The sequence below is a fragment of the Prunus avium genome, chromosome 4 (assembly GCF_965620075.1).
Source record: "Prunus avium chromosome 4, drPruAviu1.hap1.1, whole genome shotgun sequence".
Classification (NCBI taxonomy): Eukaryota; Viridiplantae; Streptophyta; class Magnoliopsida; order Rosales; family Rosaceae; genus Prunus; species Prunus avium.
Window position 1 is genome coordinate 28,113,054 of NC_142287.1, and position 15,501 is coordinate 28,128,554.

At 37.1% G+C, this 15,501-nt stretch overlaps 3 protein-coding genes across 5 annotated transcripts; all 3 read left to right on the plus strand.

The window, feature by feature from the left end:
• The first annotated feature begins 877 nt into the window (after positions 1-877).
• LOC110761123 (Trypsin family protein) lies at positions 878-6,086 on the plus strand. The gene is made up of 6 exons (XM_021963522.2): positions 878-1,182; positions 2,175-2,682; positions 2,813-2,956; positions 3,467-3,707; positions 4,327-4,827; positions 5,368-6,086. Exons 2-6 carry the CDS (start codon positions 2,188-2,190, stop codon positions 5,790-5,792), a joined length of 1,806 nt encoding a protein of 601 aa, XP_021819214.1. The 5' UTR covers positions 878-1,182; positions 2,175-2,187; the 3' UTR covers positions 5,793-6,086.
• Positions 6,087-6,389: 303 nt separating this feature from the next.
• Positions 6,390-11,673, plus strand: LOC110761122 (arginine/serine-rich protein-like protein). 3 transcript variants are annotated; one of them, XM_088251816.1, is made up of 13 exons: positions 6,390-6,707; positions 7,110-7,175; positions 7,441-7,529; positions 8,108-8,154; positions 8,247-8,327; positions 8,415-8,574; positions 8,662-8,872; positions 8,972-9,025; positions 9,627-9,743; positions 10,496-10,562; positions 10,643-10,674; positions 11,043-11,106; positions 11,250-11,673. In XM_088251816.1, the coding sequence occupies exons 1-12, from the start codon at positions 6,496-6,498 to the stop codon at positions 11,104-11,106; spliced, it is 1,200 nt and encodes a 399-aa protein (XP_088107942.1). In that variant the 5' UTR covers positions 6,390-6,495; the 3' UTR covers positions 11,250-11,673. The 3 variants fall into 3 exon arrangements, with proteins under 3 accessions (XP_088107942.1, XP_021819212.1, XP_021819213.1); XM_021963520.2 differs by having other exon boundaries at positions 11,343-11,673; XM_021963521.2 differs by having other exon boundaries at positions 8,975-9,025; positions 11,343-11,673.
• An 858-nt stretch (positions 11,674-12,531) lies between these two features.
• Positions 12,532-15,449, plus strand: LOC110761121 (Lojap-related protein). Its single transcript, XM_021963519.2, has 5 exons — positions 12,532-12,840; positions 13,427-13,553; positions 13,779-13,917; positions 14,026-14,114; positions 14,928-15,449. The coding sequence occupies exons 1-5, from the start codon at positions 12,595-12,597 to the stop codon at positions 15,047-15,049; spliced, it is 723 nt and encodes a 240-aa protein (XP_021819211.2). The 5' UTR covers positions 12,532-12,594; the 3' UTR covers positions 15,050-15,449.
• The last annotated feature ends 52 nt before the right edge of the window (positions 15,450-15,501 follow it).

A 15,501-nucleotide genomic window follows, 5' to 3' on the forward strand; every position in this document is an offset into this window, starting at 1 on the left:
TGGTGGCTTGACTTCAGCCCATCCTCTTTGGTCACCATTATAAACAAGGGTGGCCTTAATTGGATGTCAAGGAGAAAACCTTACTTGGGCTTCAGAATTCAGATGACACCTGTGAAATGTTACAGTTCAAACCTACCTTGTTCCTATGGTCATTCTGAATTAGTGGAAGTATTATTGTTATCAATATGCTATAGCCAATCCACTCTAATTTCTCCAGTTCCCAAGATTCGCTAAATTCAAATGTTGACATATATATATATATATATATATATATATATATATATATATATATATATATATATATATATATATATATATATATATATAATGAACACTATTTATGTTATTCCTAATTCTTGTAAATCATAGTTTGACATATAAGCAGAAATAATTTGTCAAAATTAGTGAAAATCATGAAAAGGAGCCAAGTGTTTTTCTTTTACCCCTGCAAGGCGCTTGGACTTAAAGTAATTATGTAAGACTTGAGATCTTTTGTTCGAATCCTCCATCCCCGAATATCATTAAAAGAAAATCAGGTGAAGTAAGTGAGATTCAATGGAATCCAAGGTTGTGACATAAAGAAACAATACATATAATAATTATAAAAAAAAAAAGGTATATTTGGAATCATACGTGGCCATGGAGTAAAGATTTTTCAATCTTTTGCTGCAGTTTAACTCTTGATACAAATAGAAGAAAATCAGAACCCCTTATCTAATTTACAATTTTTCCAAAAACAATGTGGCATTACATTTATAAAAAAATTTATTTTTATAATGAGACATTGACAAGTATTTGTACCTCGTCTACGATAATGCTGTCGGAACTACAGAATCAGTTCAAGTTAAAGGAGCCAATACAAATCAGACAGCTTCAAGACCCAAGTATTAGCACATAGCCCCCCACACTATGCACTATTTCCCACCAAACTCTCTTCCCCACAAAAAAGAATGTTAAAGTTCATTAAAATAAGCGCACAAGCTGTTAACTTTACCAGCTTTAATTTCATTGGTTTTTTATAGCAGCTGCTGCATACCAGCAAAGTGGCAATCCCAGAGGCTTTTGAGCCGATTCTTGCTCCAACTTGGCTGAATTTCTACTTGGGTTGGTTTGTTTGAAGGTGCTCTGTGACTCTGAGTTTCCTGCTACAAGAACCCATTCCAGCTCTGCCATTACTGATCAGTGAGCTATCTTCTTTTAACTCATTCTAAGTCTTTGATTTTATGTTCAAATCATTTTTCTTTATTGCATGAGCTGATGATTGTAGTTCTCATATCTGCAAAGGTTTGCTTTTTTGGTTTCTGCTGGGTTTTTGTTCTTTCTTCTTAATGAATTCCTTGTTATATGTTGCCTGTGTGATTGGATTTCTGGAATCCGTTAAACATGGGTTGAAAATAAGTTTTTCTACTGTTAGTGTAAAAACTGAAACATTTTGGTCACAAGGAAGGTACAAGTTTCCATAGCACCTGGTCTTTCAGCAAGCTTCTTTGATAGCCTCCACTGGTTCTGCTATGTTTGGTCGGTGGTGAAGCTTAAGAGGCAAATGGAATGTGAAAGATTTTTTTTTTTTTTTTTTTTTTAGAGTTTAACAGTGAATGTCGAAGTGAGTCTTAGTTTGACATTATTTTTCTCTTCATTTGTTCCATTTTTCTAGGCGAACAGACATAATGGGGGGTGGATTATCATGCCTTTGTCAAATTTCATTACTCAATTTAAGGATTTTTTTAGTCTTAATCTTCATATGAATGATGCTAAAAAGTTGGATGGTGCTCCTAAAGTTGTTTCAGGGATTAGAGCACGCCTTTCGTGTATGTGTAGTGGAAAACATCATAATTATATATTGGTAGACTTTTAAGTGTATTAATCCTGCTGTAGGGGGATGTTTCATAATCAACATTTTCATTTTGGGATTTCACCATTAAGGAAGTCATTAGTATATTCATGTCTTATTTTGAGGCATGTAAACTTTGCAGTCTGTACTCTCAATTGCAGATTGCATGGTCCACCCGTGCCCCATCATGTCTACCGGACTTGTACTGTCTCACTTCATTTCTGACTATAAGTTCAACATGTGTTTGCAGCCTAAACTCTCCCTTTTTTTCCCTGCTTATAAGTTATAATATTATTACCTTAGAATTCTCCTCTTAAGATTTTTCATTATGTTATCGTGTTAGGCTAACTGGAAAGATGGAGCGGACCAGATTTAATATGAGGATGCGTTGTTCTGGTTCAACACCATCAGAGGAGTCAGTTTTAGATCTTGAAAGAAACTGTTACAGTCATTCTAATTTGCCTTCCTTAAGTCCACCAACACTTCAACCTTATGCATCAGCTGGACAGCATTGTGAGACCAGTGCTGCTTACTTCTCATGGCCTACCTCAAGCCGATTGAATGATGCTGCTGAAGAGAGGGCAAACTATTTCACTAATCTACAGAAAGGGGTCCTGCCTGAAACTCTTGGTCAATTGCCAAAAGGGCAGCAAGCGACTACATTGCTTGAACTGATGACTATAAGGGCATTTCATAGCAAGATTTTGCGGTGTTACAGTCTTGGAACAGCAATTGGGTTTCGTATTCGACGGGGTGTGTTAACTGACATTCCAGCTATTCTTGTCTTTGTTGCCAGAAAGGTTCACAAGCAATGGCTCAGCCCGATACAGTGTTTACCCACTGCCTTAGAGGTCAAGACAAAAATGTTAATTACAATTTAGTTATTCATTTAATTATTCAACAATTACTTTTTTGGGATTATCGACACCTGTTCCATCTGATTTTATTTGTGTTTTAAAGTACTCTCTTTAACTTAATCAGGGGCCTGGAGGTGTATGGTGTGATGTGGATGTTGTAGAATTCTCATATTTTGGTGCACCTGAGCCAGCTCCCAAAGAACAATTGTACACAGAAATTGTAGATGATTTGCGTGGAGGTGATCCATGCATTGGCTCAGGTTCTCAGGTATGTTTAGGTTACCTTCCAAGCTTACCTGCTTTCTATGAACTAATATAGGGATGGGAAATTGGAAATGCCCTAGTTTTAACCTTTTTTAACAAAGCATGGCCATCATCTTTTGTGGATTTTCTAATATATGACAGTAGTTAATAAAAAAATTTGAACTAGTTATTTATAAATCCAGCCTTGATTGAGGTTTCTTATTCTTCTATCTCATGTACCATGTCATTTGTCATAGTATTGAATCAGTAAACCAAATTCAATGGCATATTGGGTTAAGTCGAGAGCCAATAGCTTGAGCTTAGAACAGTCAAATATTAATTAGCCTTCTCCTGTTAAGCTAGATTTATTGAAGTGTCACACTTCTAAAATCTGGTACACTAGTGTTAGTTACCTAAGTAAATCCATATCTTATTCTATTACTGTGTACTGCATCACTGTTATTCCATCTTATTCTGGTATTCTTTTAAATCTGAATGCTGGTAAGTACTCTGTTTCTTTTTGCTTGTATTCAAGGTGGCAAGCCAAGAGACATATGGAACATTGGGTGCTATAGTAAGGAGCCAAACTGGCAATCGGCAAGTTGGTTTTCTCACAAATCGGCATGTTGCAGTTGACTTAGATTACCCAAATCAGAAGATGTTTCATCCCCTGCCTCCTTCACTTGGACCTGGGGTATATCTTGGGGCAGTGGAGAGAGCTACCTCATTTATCACAGATGAGCTTTGGTATGGCATCTTTGCTGGAATTAACCCAGGTAAGAAGGATTCAAAAGTTGGTAATGTAACCTACATTGCTCTTAGAGATGGATGACTTTGTTACTTTGACCAATTGGTCAATGGATGTCTACTTAGCTAAGTTGATCAAGCTCTAGTAAAGATATTCACAGATTAAATTTACAGATTACAAGCAGAATATTTAATATTGCTGCATCAGTTTTTACTTAATCTATTGTTCTATAGCTTCACTTGTCCCAGCCTTTTTGATGCCTGGCAAAAACATCACGATGGTGCCAAATCGCCTAATTAACTCATGTATTGTATGCTTGCATACGTTGTGCATGTCATCAGTAAACGCTATAATGCTTTTACCTTGAGTCTTGTTTTCTCTTATTTGTATCTACTGATGATGCCTTAGGCACCATGGTTGGGGTGTACTCGCCCTATTGGCCCATTTCAACCCTTTTTTCCTGAATCCTTTATTAAAGTCTGGCACAACATTTTGGTAATTAACATAAAATTATGTGGTTTGATTATTTAATGGTAAGGCTATCTTTCCTTAGGCTTGCTAATACCAGAGACGGACACATTTTTTAAAAGAGAGAAGGAAAGGAAGGAAGAGAAACACTTATTCATCCGGATTTCATGTTATTGCAGAGACATTTGTGAGAGCAGATGGGGCATTCATTCCTTTTGCTGATGATTTTGACATGTGTACTGTTATTACATCCGTGAAAGGAGTAGGAGAGATTGGTAATGTTAAGATAATTGACTTGCAGTCTCCAATCAGTACACTTATTGGAAAGCAGGTGATGAAGGTTGGAAGAAGTTCTGGCTTGACTACTGGAACTGTATTGGCCTATGCCCTCGAGTACAATGATGAGAAAGGCATATGCTTCTTAACTGATTTTCTTGTTGTTGGTGAGAACCAACAAACATTTGACCTTGAAGGAGACAGTGGGAGCCTCATAATATTAAAAGGCGAGAATGGGGAGAAGCCACGGCCAATTGGGATCATATGGGGTGGTACTGCTAACCGAGGCCGACTCAAATTGAAAATTGGTCAACCTCCTGAGAATTGGACAAGTGGAGTTGATCTCGGACGTCTTCTCAAACTCCTTGAACTCGATCTCATTACAACTGATGAAGGGCTTAAAGGTTTGTGCTTTGGGATTGCCTTTATTTGCTGGTTCCCCCTTGATTAGTGCATTGTACTTGCCAATCTTCAACTTTTTATTTGTAGTTGGTCTGCATATTCATTCTGATTTTTTGCACTCGTGTTCCTTGCATATAATTAAAAACTCAATTTTGTGGGGTGCATAGACTAAGATAAACCTTTAAACTTGGATGCATTTATCATTTAGAGTTTGACAAACCCTCATAATATTAAAATATGACAGCATGATTTCTCTTATTATTATTATTACTATTATTACGAGGGGAGCAATGCATTTATTCTCATGGTTGAACTTGAAATGAAGTTGGGCATGATTGCTCTTTGAGAAGCTGAGACCATATGCAGATATACGATCAATGAAGATAATGCACAGATAAGGAAAACTGTGTGTTCATGGGTAATGTATTGTGATATATGTCAAAATGATGGTGAAGAACAATCTTTTATAATATTAATACGGACAAATGAATACATATGATGTACATGCCTTAATTACAATTCTATGTAAATGTTACCTGTAGTGGCAGTACAAGAACAAAGGACTGCTTCAGCAACGGCGATTGGCTCGACTGTCGGTGACTCTTCCCCTCCTGATGGGATGCTTCCAAAGGAAAGACCTGAGGAGAAGTTTGAGTCACTGGGTCTCCAAATTCAGCATATCCCTTTAGAAGCTGAACCCAGCAGCTCACTGTCCTTGGTGGAAACAGAGTTTCATCTGGAAGATGGTATCAAGGCGGTTCCTAGTGTTGAACATCAATTTATACCAAGCTTCCTCGGAGGATCCCCACTACATAAAAAAAATCAGATGGGTAGAACAGTTTCTGAGAATCTCTCGTCACTGAGGAATGGCTGCGACGAAGATATTTGCTTTTCACTGCAGTTGGGTGACAATGAAGCCAAGAGAAGACGTTCGGGTGCTTCAACCAGTGCTGAAGAACCAAAATGAACTTGATTACTACTGGCTTAAGCTTGGTGAACCAACCCATTTTGCATGCCAGGAACCCTATGTTAAGATTTGCTAACCCTCAGTGAGGTATTATGTTGCAAGTATAAATTTCAAGCTCAAACAACGTGCCTGTCTGGTTGACTTGGGTACAAGTAAACATTTGTAATTTTGTTATAGAGCAATTGTGATCCAGCTCTCATGTTGAGCTTTTGAATATGAAGCTATGGAGTATGGACATGCCATCATAATTTTGGATCCAATACTCCTTTTGTCACCTTAAATTTGTTTTTCTTATGATCTGCTGGTATGAACCTCAATTTTTACATACGAAAGCGAAACCCCGAAGTGGAGAAATTTTGTAGAGGGATTGTTGCAGTGTCACGTGGTGTTACTTTTTTGTGAATACTTGGTAAAGTATAAAATCATCTCGTTATAGTATTAGTAACACCATCTATCAATATAAATTTTATTTCCCCTCAAAGGTCAAGGTAATAAAAAGTAAAATAAAAAAATAAAGAAAAAGAACTACCGTTCAGCGCGAAACAAAACTTGACAAAATTTGCCACCCTGACCTCGTGAAAGTTGAAAACCCTTGTTAATATAGGCCCTCTCGCAAACATAACATAAAACCACTCTCTCTCTCTGTCTTGGCCACTCACAACTCTACCAGGGATTTATCTAGGGTTTCGTCTCTCTGTCAGCCATGGCGAAGCCAAGCCGAGGCCGTCGCTCGCCACTTTCAGGCTCCGGTTCTGACTCATCTTCACGCTCCCGCTCGCGTTCGCGCTCCTTCTCAGGCACCGACTCGCGCTCCAGCTCGCATTCTCGCTCTCGATCTCGCTCCAGGTCCTTCTCCTCCTCCTCTCCGTCCCGGAGTGGCACCTCTCGTAGCCGAAGCCCTCCCTCCAAAAAAAGGTTCGATTTTTTTTATTTTGCGCTTTAATTTGACACTCTAGGGTTTTGTATCTGCTTGTTTGGTTTCTTAGAAAGTGCGGAGAAAATTCATGAAGGAAATTTAACAATTTATATGAGCGTGGACATTTCGTCACAATGTATGGGTATATTTTCTAAGCCGGCAGGAATTAATTCTGGTTGAAATAAAAAATATTGAGACTTTAACACAAACTGCAATTATGAGTTGATTAATTGGAGAGGTTAGAACAGCCTAACATGTAATTTATATTTTTAACCATGCACCTTTGTTTTTTCTTTTTTAGTCTTTTTGTCGTTTTTAGTTTAATTGCGGCATTTCGTATATTGAGGTCCACATTAAGAAATTTTATATTCTGATGCGAAGTAAACTGATTTATTTTTCAGTCCTGAAGTTGCTAGACGAGGTCGTTCTCCACCACCACAAGCTAAAAAGGCATCTCCACCCCCAAGGTATATAGTTTTAGCATTGTTTCAGTTTTTCCTTTAAAAATTTGCAGGTTGTAGTTTTTACTACTTTGGAAATGAGTTTTCACTTAGAAACTTTATTTTCAACTTGATACCCGGGGTCTTGTTGTTATTGAGTTCGGGCTGGACTTCATTATATTCTGATAATAGATTTGTCTGGAGTACATCCACCATGTTTCCATTCTCAACCCCCATAAATTTCATTGTATGTGAATGCACATCTCACATCTGCTAACATGTTACATTTCAGGAAAGCTTCTCCAATTCGCGAGTCACTTATTCTTCACATTGACCAGCTTACGAGGAATGTGCATGAAGGCCATTTACGAGAAATATTTTGTATGTTTTCATTTGTTTCTTTTAATATTTGAATTCTTTTTGCATCATGAGAATTATGTTGGTTTAATACACGTAATTCTGGAGTCGATTCTAAGCAATTTCCATTTACAATTTTTTTGGACATCATAGTCTATAACGTTTGCCACATTGCGACAATTTAAAAATCTAGCCAGAGGAGTCCAATGAAAATGTTAAAATATTTATGAGTGTTTCTCTACCTTATAAGATTCTCATATCAGCCTCCAGGACAATTTGAATTGTTATATCTTTTGAATTCTTCTTATTCTTTCCACCTCTTTTGAAAAAAAGTTATATTCTTTTTACTGTTTTTGTTATCTTTGTGCAAAATTTCCAAAGGACCTATTTCAAGCAACTGTAAAAAGTAGCTACTATGACTTCAAATTTAGGTACCATTTGTCTTACAAGTATCTTGTACTCTGCAGCACTGATCCTAAGCTCAGATTTGAATACCTATGTATGCAAAGTTGTTACATCATTAGCTCATATTTTTGTTTTTAAATGTTCAGATGAACTGGGTTGTAGGCAGTGTATCTCATCCAATTTTATATTTTTTGCAGGTAACTTTGGTGATGTTGTCAAAGTGGAGCTGGCAATGGATCGTGCTGTAAGTCCATGCTAGATTTAATTCTTGATTTTTACGTATCTTGTTTTGGTAAAATTGTGTAAAATGTAAAACTGGTTTTTTTTTTTCTGCAGGTTAATCTTCCAAAAGGATTTGGATATGTTGAGTTCAAGACGAGAGCAGATGCTGAAAAAGCACAGTTATATATGGATGGCGTAAGTTTTCTTGAAGTGTGGGACTATAAATAGTTTCTCTAATATGACCATACATTGAATATGATGTGTTTAAATACCTTGTTTCAGGCTCAAATTGATGGTAATGTAATCCGAGCGAGGTTTACATTACCTCAGCGTCAGAAAGGGTCACCGCCACCTAAGCCTGTTTCCACTGCTCCAAAGAGAGATGCTGTGAAAACTGATGGTGTCAATGCTGACAAGGATGGACCGAAGCGACCAAGGGAAGGTATAATATTTATATTTGATACTTTTTAAGACGTTGCATATGTTTTTGTTTACGATGTGAATGATATGTATGACTTAATGATACCAGCTTCTCCTCGTCGGAGGCTACCTCTCTCACCACGAAGGAGATCCCCTGTAGCTCGCAGAGGTGGATCTCCAAGACGACTGCCAGATTCTCCACCACGTCGTCGTGCTGGCTCTCCTGCTCGTCGTGGTGATACTTCTCCAAGGAGGAGGCTTGCATCTCCATCTAGAGGTCGTTCTGGATCTCCGCCACCAAGGAGACGTTCCCCTGTTAGGTATGTGTGTTGACTAAATTTTACATCTTTGCATGTTAAGTTGTTGAGTTTTTGTGAATAGTGTTTGACTGATTATCTTCTGGATATGACTTCTCCAAGAAGGATACGTGGCAGCCCCATTCGTAGACGCTCTCCTTTTCCTCCAAGGCGCCGGTAATTTTTTATTTTTTTTCCTTGGCACTTCAAACTCTTCACAAATTAGGGGCTTCAAAAATGAAGCTATCGCTTTTCAGAGACCATGAATTTCTGTGGAATTAAAAAAGACATACTACTTCTGGTCATATTTTATTAGTTCTTCCAGTGGACAATGTTAGTGAATGCATATTGATGCCATCGTAACAAAAGTATTTCTTCCAACAGTTTTGGATGTTATAACCTTGCAGATAAAGTTCTGGAATGTATTTATCAAAAGCAATGGGAAGCAAAGATTGTTGAAGCTCAAATAATTTTGATTAATGAAAAGAACCAATTGAGTAACATAGATGACCCCTTTAGATTTTTTTGATAAGTAGGAGAGCTCCTAAAAACCAATGCTTTCAGCATGGAATTTACATGCACAGCAATGCACCACTTTTTAATACTAATCTAGGTGGCTCGTCATGAATTGCAACAAAGATTGATGTCACTATATCAAATGTGCTTATACATACGAGTTTGTTAGGCTGATTTTTATTTTCTCTCTGGAAATAACTTTGTTGGATTATTTTGAGTCTACACTTTAGGTTTAATCTTATAAAAATATTTAATTCTTCAGTTCACCTCCTAGACGGGTTCGTAGTCCTCCCAGAAGGTCTCCAATCAATCGTAGGCGTAGCCGGTCTCCTAATCGTAGGCTTGCTCGATCACGATCCAGGTCAATCTCGCCGCGGAGGTAACATCTAAATATCCAAGTCTTATGAAGTCTAGCTTTCTGTTTGAACTGGATCATTGTTTATTTTTTTTCCTTTTTTATAATTTCATTTCGTGATTGTTCTTTACCATGTTTCATGTTCTCTATTTGTTGAAGTTATTAAATTCATTGAGTTCAGATATTTATAATATTTATTCATATTTTGATGCAAATAGTGTTTGACATGATGTGTTGATGTATCTTTCTTGAGGAGGGCAGTGGTTTGTAGTTGAGACATTCAGTTGATGTTGTTGACCATTTCTTTATCCTATTTTAGGTCGTTGGTAGTTGTAATCTCTCTCTCTGGGCGATTGGGTAGGGTATGAAACATATGATGAGCGTGCATGTGCTCATTAGGTGTGTCGAATACAGAACTTTATTATGTTGAATGAATAATGGATGCATAAAGTAAATCTGGTCTGTCATGTAGTCATATGGATTACTTTAAACTCCTGGTATCTCGATGTGTATTGTTTACTATATATGTTTTGACAATTATCTATTATGTACTATTTTTTGTCCCTTTTTAGATGAGTTAATGTTTTTCATTTATATTGCCAAAATACCTTTAAAAGTTCTTAGTCTGTCATGTTATTTTGAAGGAATAAAATATTCTTGATATCTTGTTTAGTTTTTTAAATTACTGACTTTCCCTCATTAATTTACTGTCATAAGTTTGTTATTACTCTGGGGTCTAATATGCCTGCATCTTTTTTGTTGCTTGTCTTTGACAGAGGTCGAGGACCAGCTACTAGACGTGGGAGGTCGTCATCATACTCTGGATCACCTAGTCCACGGAAGGTTTGTGTTTGTTAGTTTGTTTAGATAGAGAGCTTAGCTTCTTGGATACCGTACATGGCTTAATTCTTGCAATCTTACAGGTACCCCGAAAGATATCTCGTAGTCCAAGAAGGTAATGTTTTTTTTATAAGTTTCTTTTTAAAGTTTTGATCTGAATGAGTTTCACTCCATATTCGTTCGAATCTATTTTAGGATCTCACCATCATATAAATTTGCTTGTATTTGCCTATGCCCTTTCATCTTTATTGTATTTTATTTGTCATGAATACCTATAAATGTCTTATTCGTAATCTGTTTATGTCTGAGCATTTTTCTATAGTTTCATTGGATGCATGTTTATCTACGAAATTTGTGCTTACTACTTGTTTTTTAACTTAAAAAAATTCTCATGTTTCTGTGGGACTGGTGGGTTGTTTGGTTTTTGAAAAGATCTGGTACATGGCTTTAGCTTGTTCTGATGGTGGAGGGTGTTTTATGCAGGTCTTTGAGGAGAAGAAGCAGTAGCAAGAGCAGCAGCAGCAGTTCACCTCCTCGTAAGCCATAGGTAAGTACTCCCTCTCTCCATAAATCTTTATCTTTATTCTTTTATAAATCTTATTTTGGTTTCATTGATAAAAATCCATATCTAATCGTATTGAAAACACCGTTGGGCTACGTTATTTAGATTTAATACCTGTTCTTATGCAGTAGCTTAAAAAAGATAGCTCATGATTTCTGCGGGCTAGGTGGATTGTTGGTGATTGGTTTTAGCTTGTTCTAATGGGAGGGTGCTTGTTGTAGGTCTTTACGAGAAAAAAGCGGTAGCTCTTCCCCCTGCCTCTTGCACTCAGTAGCCATGGATGTGTAGTATCAAGATTCGCTAGAGTAACTGATATTCTCGGAGTTCATATTTCTTTTCGTGTTGATTATGAGCCAACAGGGCCCAGTTGTGCTATTTTGAGCTAATCTTTTAGTTGCTTAACTTGTGTATTTCCATGACTGTATCCACATAATGTGGGAACGAAGTATGTTGCTTGATTGAACATTGGTAAAAATCTTTTGTATAAACAGATGTGTATGATATGATTTTTTTTTTTTAAAGCAAGGTGGTGTCATGAATTGCATGGTTGAATTCTCCAAAATCTTCCATCCCAATAAAATTGAGGCAATCTGATTGAATGAAAGGAGAGTGATTGTCCTCTGTTTTTCCCAAAGTTGGTCAAACTGTGCCAATATTATGGGGACTCCAAAACATAAAAACATTAAAGTTATTTGCTACATTAGTTTTAGCCTTCATTTCCCGAAAGATGTAAGTTAACCTTGAAGCTACAAGTGAACTCGTTTCGTTGTATAGCATTTCTCAAAAGAGCGCACAACACTCATTACATGACGGAGAAAAAGTGAATTTGTGCGATGGATGGTGAATGACAAACCTGATTACTTTCCCATTGAAATTAAACGTATTTTGCTTTTGAAATATAGAATCTGGCCTAACTTTTTGAAGAAAAAGAACATGGCCATGAACCTACTAGTTATTAGGGATGGATCCTTCATGACCGTCGAAACACTGATTGGACAGGTCGTGATTTTAGCTACTTAGCATTTAAAACTGTCATGAACACAAATCACCTAGATTAACATGATATATATGCCTTGCGAGTGATTGCACGTATTTAAAATTTATCTTATTATCTCATACACGATGATGCACTGCGTTTTAGAAAAAATAGAAAGAAAAAAGGGAAGTTTATTAGGAATGTAGTTACTACCTTTTGAAGTGAAATTATTTTTCTTTTCTTGTTCTTTAACAAAAAAAAATATAAAGAAGAAAACCAAATTTTATTTAAACCAAAATAAAGAAAAAACGAAATGAGAAATTGGGCTGCTCAGGAGCACAGTGTAGAGTGGAGTTGGGTAAAACCCAACCCAAAGCCCAAAGTTCCCAAACCCAGATATGCTTTGATACTATTAGATACCTGCTGCTGCTATCCATCTAACGAGTATATTTTCTCTCGTCTTCAAAATTCTGTGCAATCGTACCAATAGAGCTACAATGGCGGTGCTCATTACGCTGTCTTTCGCCGGAGCTGGCCCCGGCTACCGATTCGATTCCCTCCAGAAACTGGGTCGACTTGAACCGAAGCTCTGTCAAAGTTCCACCAAGCCTTTTTCTCATAAATGGTTCCACTGCAAGTGTTTTTGGCAAGAACCCAGAAGCAAGAACCTAACTTTGAAGTCAAGGGAATTGCGAACATTGCGTTTGGCTCGTGGGAAAGAAGCTGAAGATAGTTTCGCTTCGGTACGTTATTTCGTTTTTCTGTTCTCAAATTCATGTGAGCTGGTTTTGGTTTCGAATTGTGTAGCTGTTTTGTTCCAAAAAGAACAAAGTTATGAAACAAGTTTTGGTTTGGTGTTGTATTAGAATGAATATTTGAAGCTTATCTTGTAGATGCTCTACTCAAGTAAAAGCCACAATGATTTTCCATTCTGCCTTCGATATCTTTAGTTGTATTTGAATCTGTCATACAAACACTTATGAATTTCACTTGTGGTCTCACTGAAATTCCTTAATATAGATTGCTCCGTTTTCTCCTTTTAGACTTAGTATATCAAAAACTTCTTGGTGAAAACCTGGCTGAGAAAATATCTCCTTTATGTTCCTTGTTGTGCGTGAGACCTTGACTTCTTATTTGCTTGTTGAGGGAGCCAAAGGGTATGGTTATCAATTTTGGCCAGTTTTAGCGTTCCACTACGAATTGGTCCATGCCAAATTTACCTAAAGGAAAAGAAAAAAAAAGTTGTAAGCGATTTTTACAGAATCTTGTAAAATGCGTTTTGTCAGTCTGAACCTTGACAGCTTATTGCTAATCAATGACATGTTGCAGAATGTAAGTGAAGATACCGACGATATGTTTGACGACTTGTTTGATAGATATGGAAAAGTGGTATATCAAAGCAACGACAGGACGTCTCCTAGCACAGAGCTTGATGACGATGCTGAAAGCTTATCATGTGAGCTCATATCACAATCAATTTGAGCAAAGACTCTTTGCAGTGTGACAGATGTAGAATATTTTGTTTTCCTCTCAATTTTGACCATAATGTTGCATAGGTGTTGATATAAATATTCTTTCCAGTTTTCATGTATTATTCTTTGGCCGTATGAAACCAAACTTTCAAAATGCTTGATATGCTTACTGTATGCAACTTATTAATAATCTCCTGCAATCTCTTTAGTTGCTGTAGAAGTGGCCAGTGTTGCAAATGATGTAAAAGCAGGAGATATAAAGGTCCTATTTGTGAAGCCTCTTGTGTATTGGACTCGGTTTTTTATTATTGCCACGGCATTTTCTCGTCCGCAAATTGACGCAATTGGGTATGCACTTCACATTTAAGTTTATGATTGTTTATGTTCGATTTGCATGCTAAATTATGAGACAGACTTGGAAGCAATATTTGATCGACTTTTTATGCCGCAATTTAGGTCCAGGATAAGAGATCTGGCAGAGACAAAGTATGGAAGAGTTCCATCTGGGGACTCAAAACCCAACTCCTGGACCCTGTTGGACTTTGGTATGTATTATTCCTTTACAATGTAGTGAAACTTATTAATTGTGGATTAGTTTGGAACAAACTTATCCTCACAGTTATGCATTTGTGATTGGGAATATGGGATGTGTGACCTTTCACTCAATTTAGATATACATTGATGAAGATTCTAATATATGACCTGCCCTTGTTCTTTCTTTTTATTATCTTGTATATTGCTAATCTACCCATGGTTATCAGCAACTGGGATGTGGCCCCATTGTCTGAAATTGTCATTCATGGTGCGAATATGAATCAATTCATATTATTTGATTGATGCGGGAGCAACTATTTCCATATGGTTATATCCAAGCCGTCTATAGCTTTCTTAGATGATCCTTTTGACTCACTCAGATGAAACTTGTTATGCAATAATCCTAGCCAGTCAAAATATTCTTTTCTTTAAGTAAATTTCAGGTTAGTTTTGTGAAAAATTTCCTTCAAATTTCTAGCTGCAATTGGACGACATTGACAACTTGACTTTGCAAACTACATGTTCACTTAATTATGGTCAACTGGGATGATACCTGTGTACTATGATCCACATATAAGGCTTTTTAATCTTTAGGACTCATTTCTTGGTTGTCATATCGAAGCAAACCAACCTATTGACGCTGGGGTCCTTGAGAATTATAATGTTGTCAATACCAGGAATTTAACTCTCACTCTCTCTTGCACAAATAGAGGTCTGGCAATATGCGGTTGCTGTGTCTTTCTAGAAATTTTTAAGCCTGCATGCTGAAAGTTCTTTAAGAATTCTTGATCTTACACGAAATTCTTGATGTGTCTTAATTCCAGGTGATGTTGTTATTCATATATTTCTTCCGCCACAGCGAGCTTTCTACAACTTGGAAGAATTCTATGCTAATGCTACGCCCGTTGAATTGCCTTTCGAAAACCAGCCACCATTTCGAGGCTGAGAAAGGCCTTTAATTTGCCCGACAAATCAAACTGAGTGCTAATGGGTGCATTGGATGGCTAGAGCGGCTCATTGAACCTCTGCCAGTTTTGGACTCTTGTTCTACTGTCTCACTTGCAGAGTGACAGAATGGTACTGAACAGTGTTTCTTGGCCAGCCTGATATTGCTTTGGATGCCAATTATGAGAGGAGCAATAGGCACGGTGTAATTGTGCAAGCATCAATGCGACTTTACATTCTAGTTATGGTTCTAAGGAGTGCTTCTGTTTCCTCAGGGCTTCGGAAAGGCCCGAGGCTTGTATATGTAATTGACCACGTTAAGAATCTTGAAACACTGCTAGTCAGTGCTGTTTTACATATTTATTTATTTACGTTGATATATAAGTAGCATTTTCATCTAACCCTATTTGTTAATCACCCTGTACTTTTCCTTGTTAAATTTGAATATCAAGA

Bases quoted from the DNA above. Each gene is read 5' to 3' on its own strand.
- LOC110761122 (XM_088251816.1), top strand. From the start codon at position 6,496: ATGGCGAAGCCAAGCCGAGGCCGTCGCTCGCCACTTTCAGGCTCCGGT. The intron at 8,328-8,414 runs GTAAGTTTTCTT...ACCTTGTTTCAG, and splicing joins CACAGTTATATATGGATGGC to GCTCAAATTGATGGTAATGT. The intron at 9,744-10,495 runs GTAACATCTAAA...TGTCTTTGACAG, and splicing joins AGGTCAATCTCGCCGCGGAG to AGGTCGAGGACCAGCTACTA.
- LOC110761123 (XM_021963522.2), top strand. From the start codon at position 2,188: ATGGAGCGGACCAGATTTAATATGAGGATGCGTTGTTCTGGTTCAACA. The intron at 2,683-2,812 runs GTCAAGACAAAA...TAACTTAATCAG, and splicing joins GTTTACCCACTGCCTTAGAG to GGGCCTGGAGGTGTATGGTG. The intron at 4,828-5,367 runs GTTTGTGCTTTG...TGTTACCTGTAG, and splicing joins AACTGATGAAGGGCTTAAAG to TGGCAGTACAAGAACAAAGG.
- LOC110761121 (XM_021963519.2), top strand. From the start codon at position 12,595: ATGGCGGTGCTCATTACGCTGTCTTTCGCCGGAGCTGGCCCCGGCTAC. The intron at 12,841-13,426 runs GTACGTTATTTC...GACATGTTGCAG, and splicing joins CTGAAGATAGTTTCGCTTCG to AATGTAAGTGAAGATACCGA. The intron at 13,918-14,025 runs GTATGCACTTCA...GCCGCAATTTAG, and splicing joins CCGCAAATTGACGCAATTGG to GTCCAGGATAAGAGATCTGG.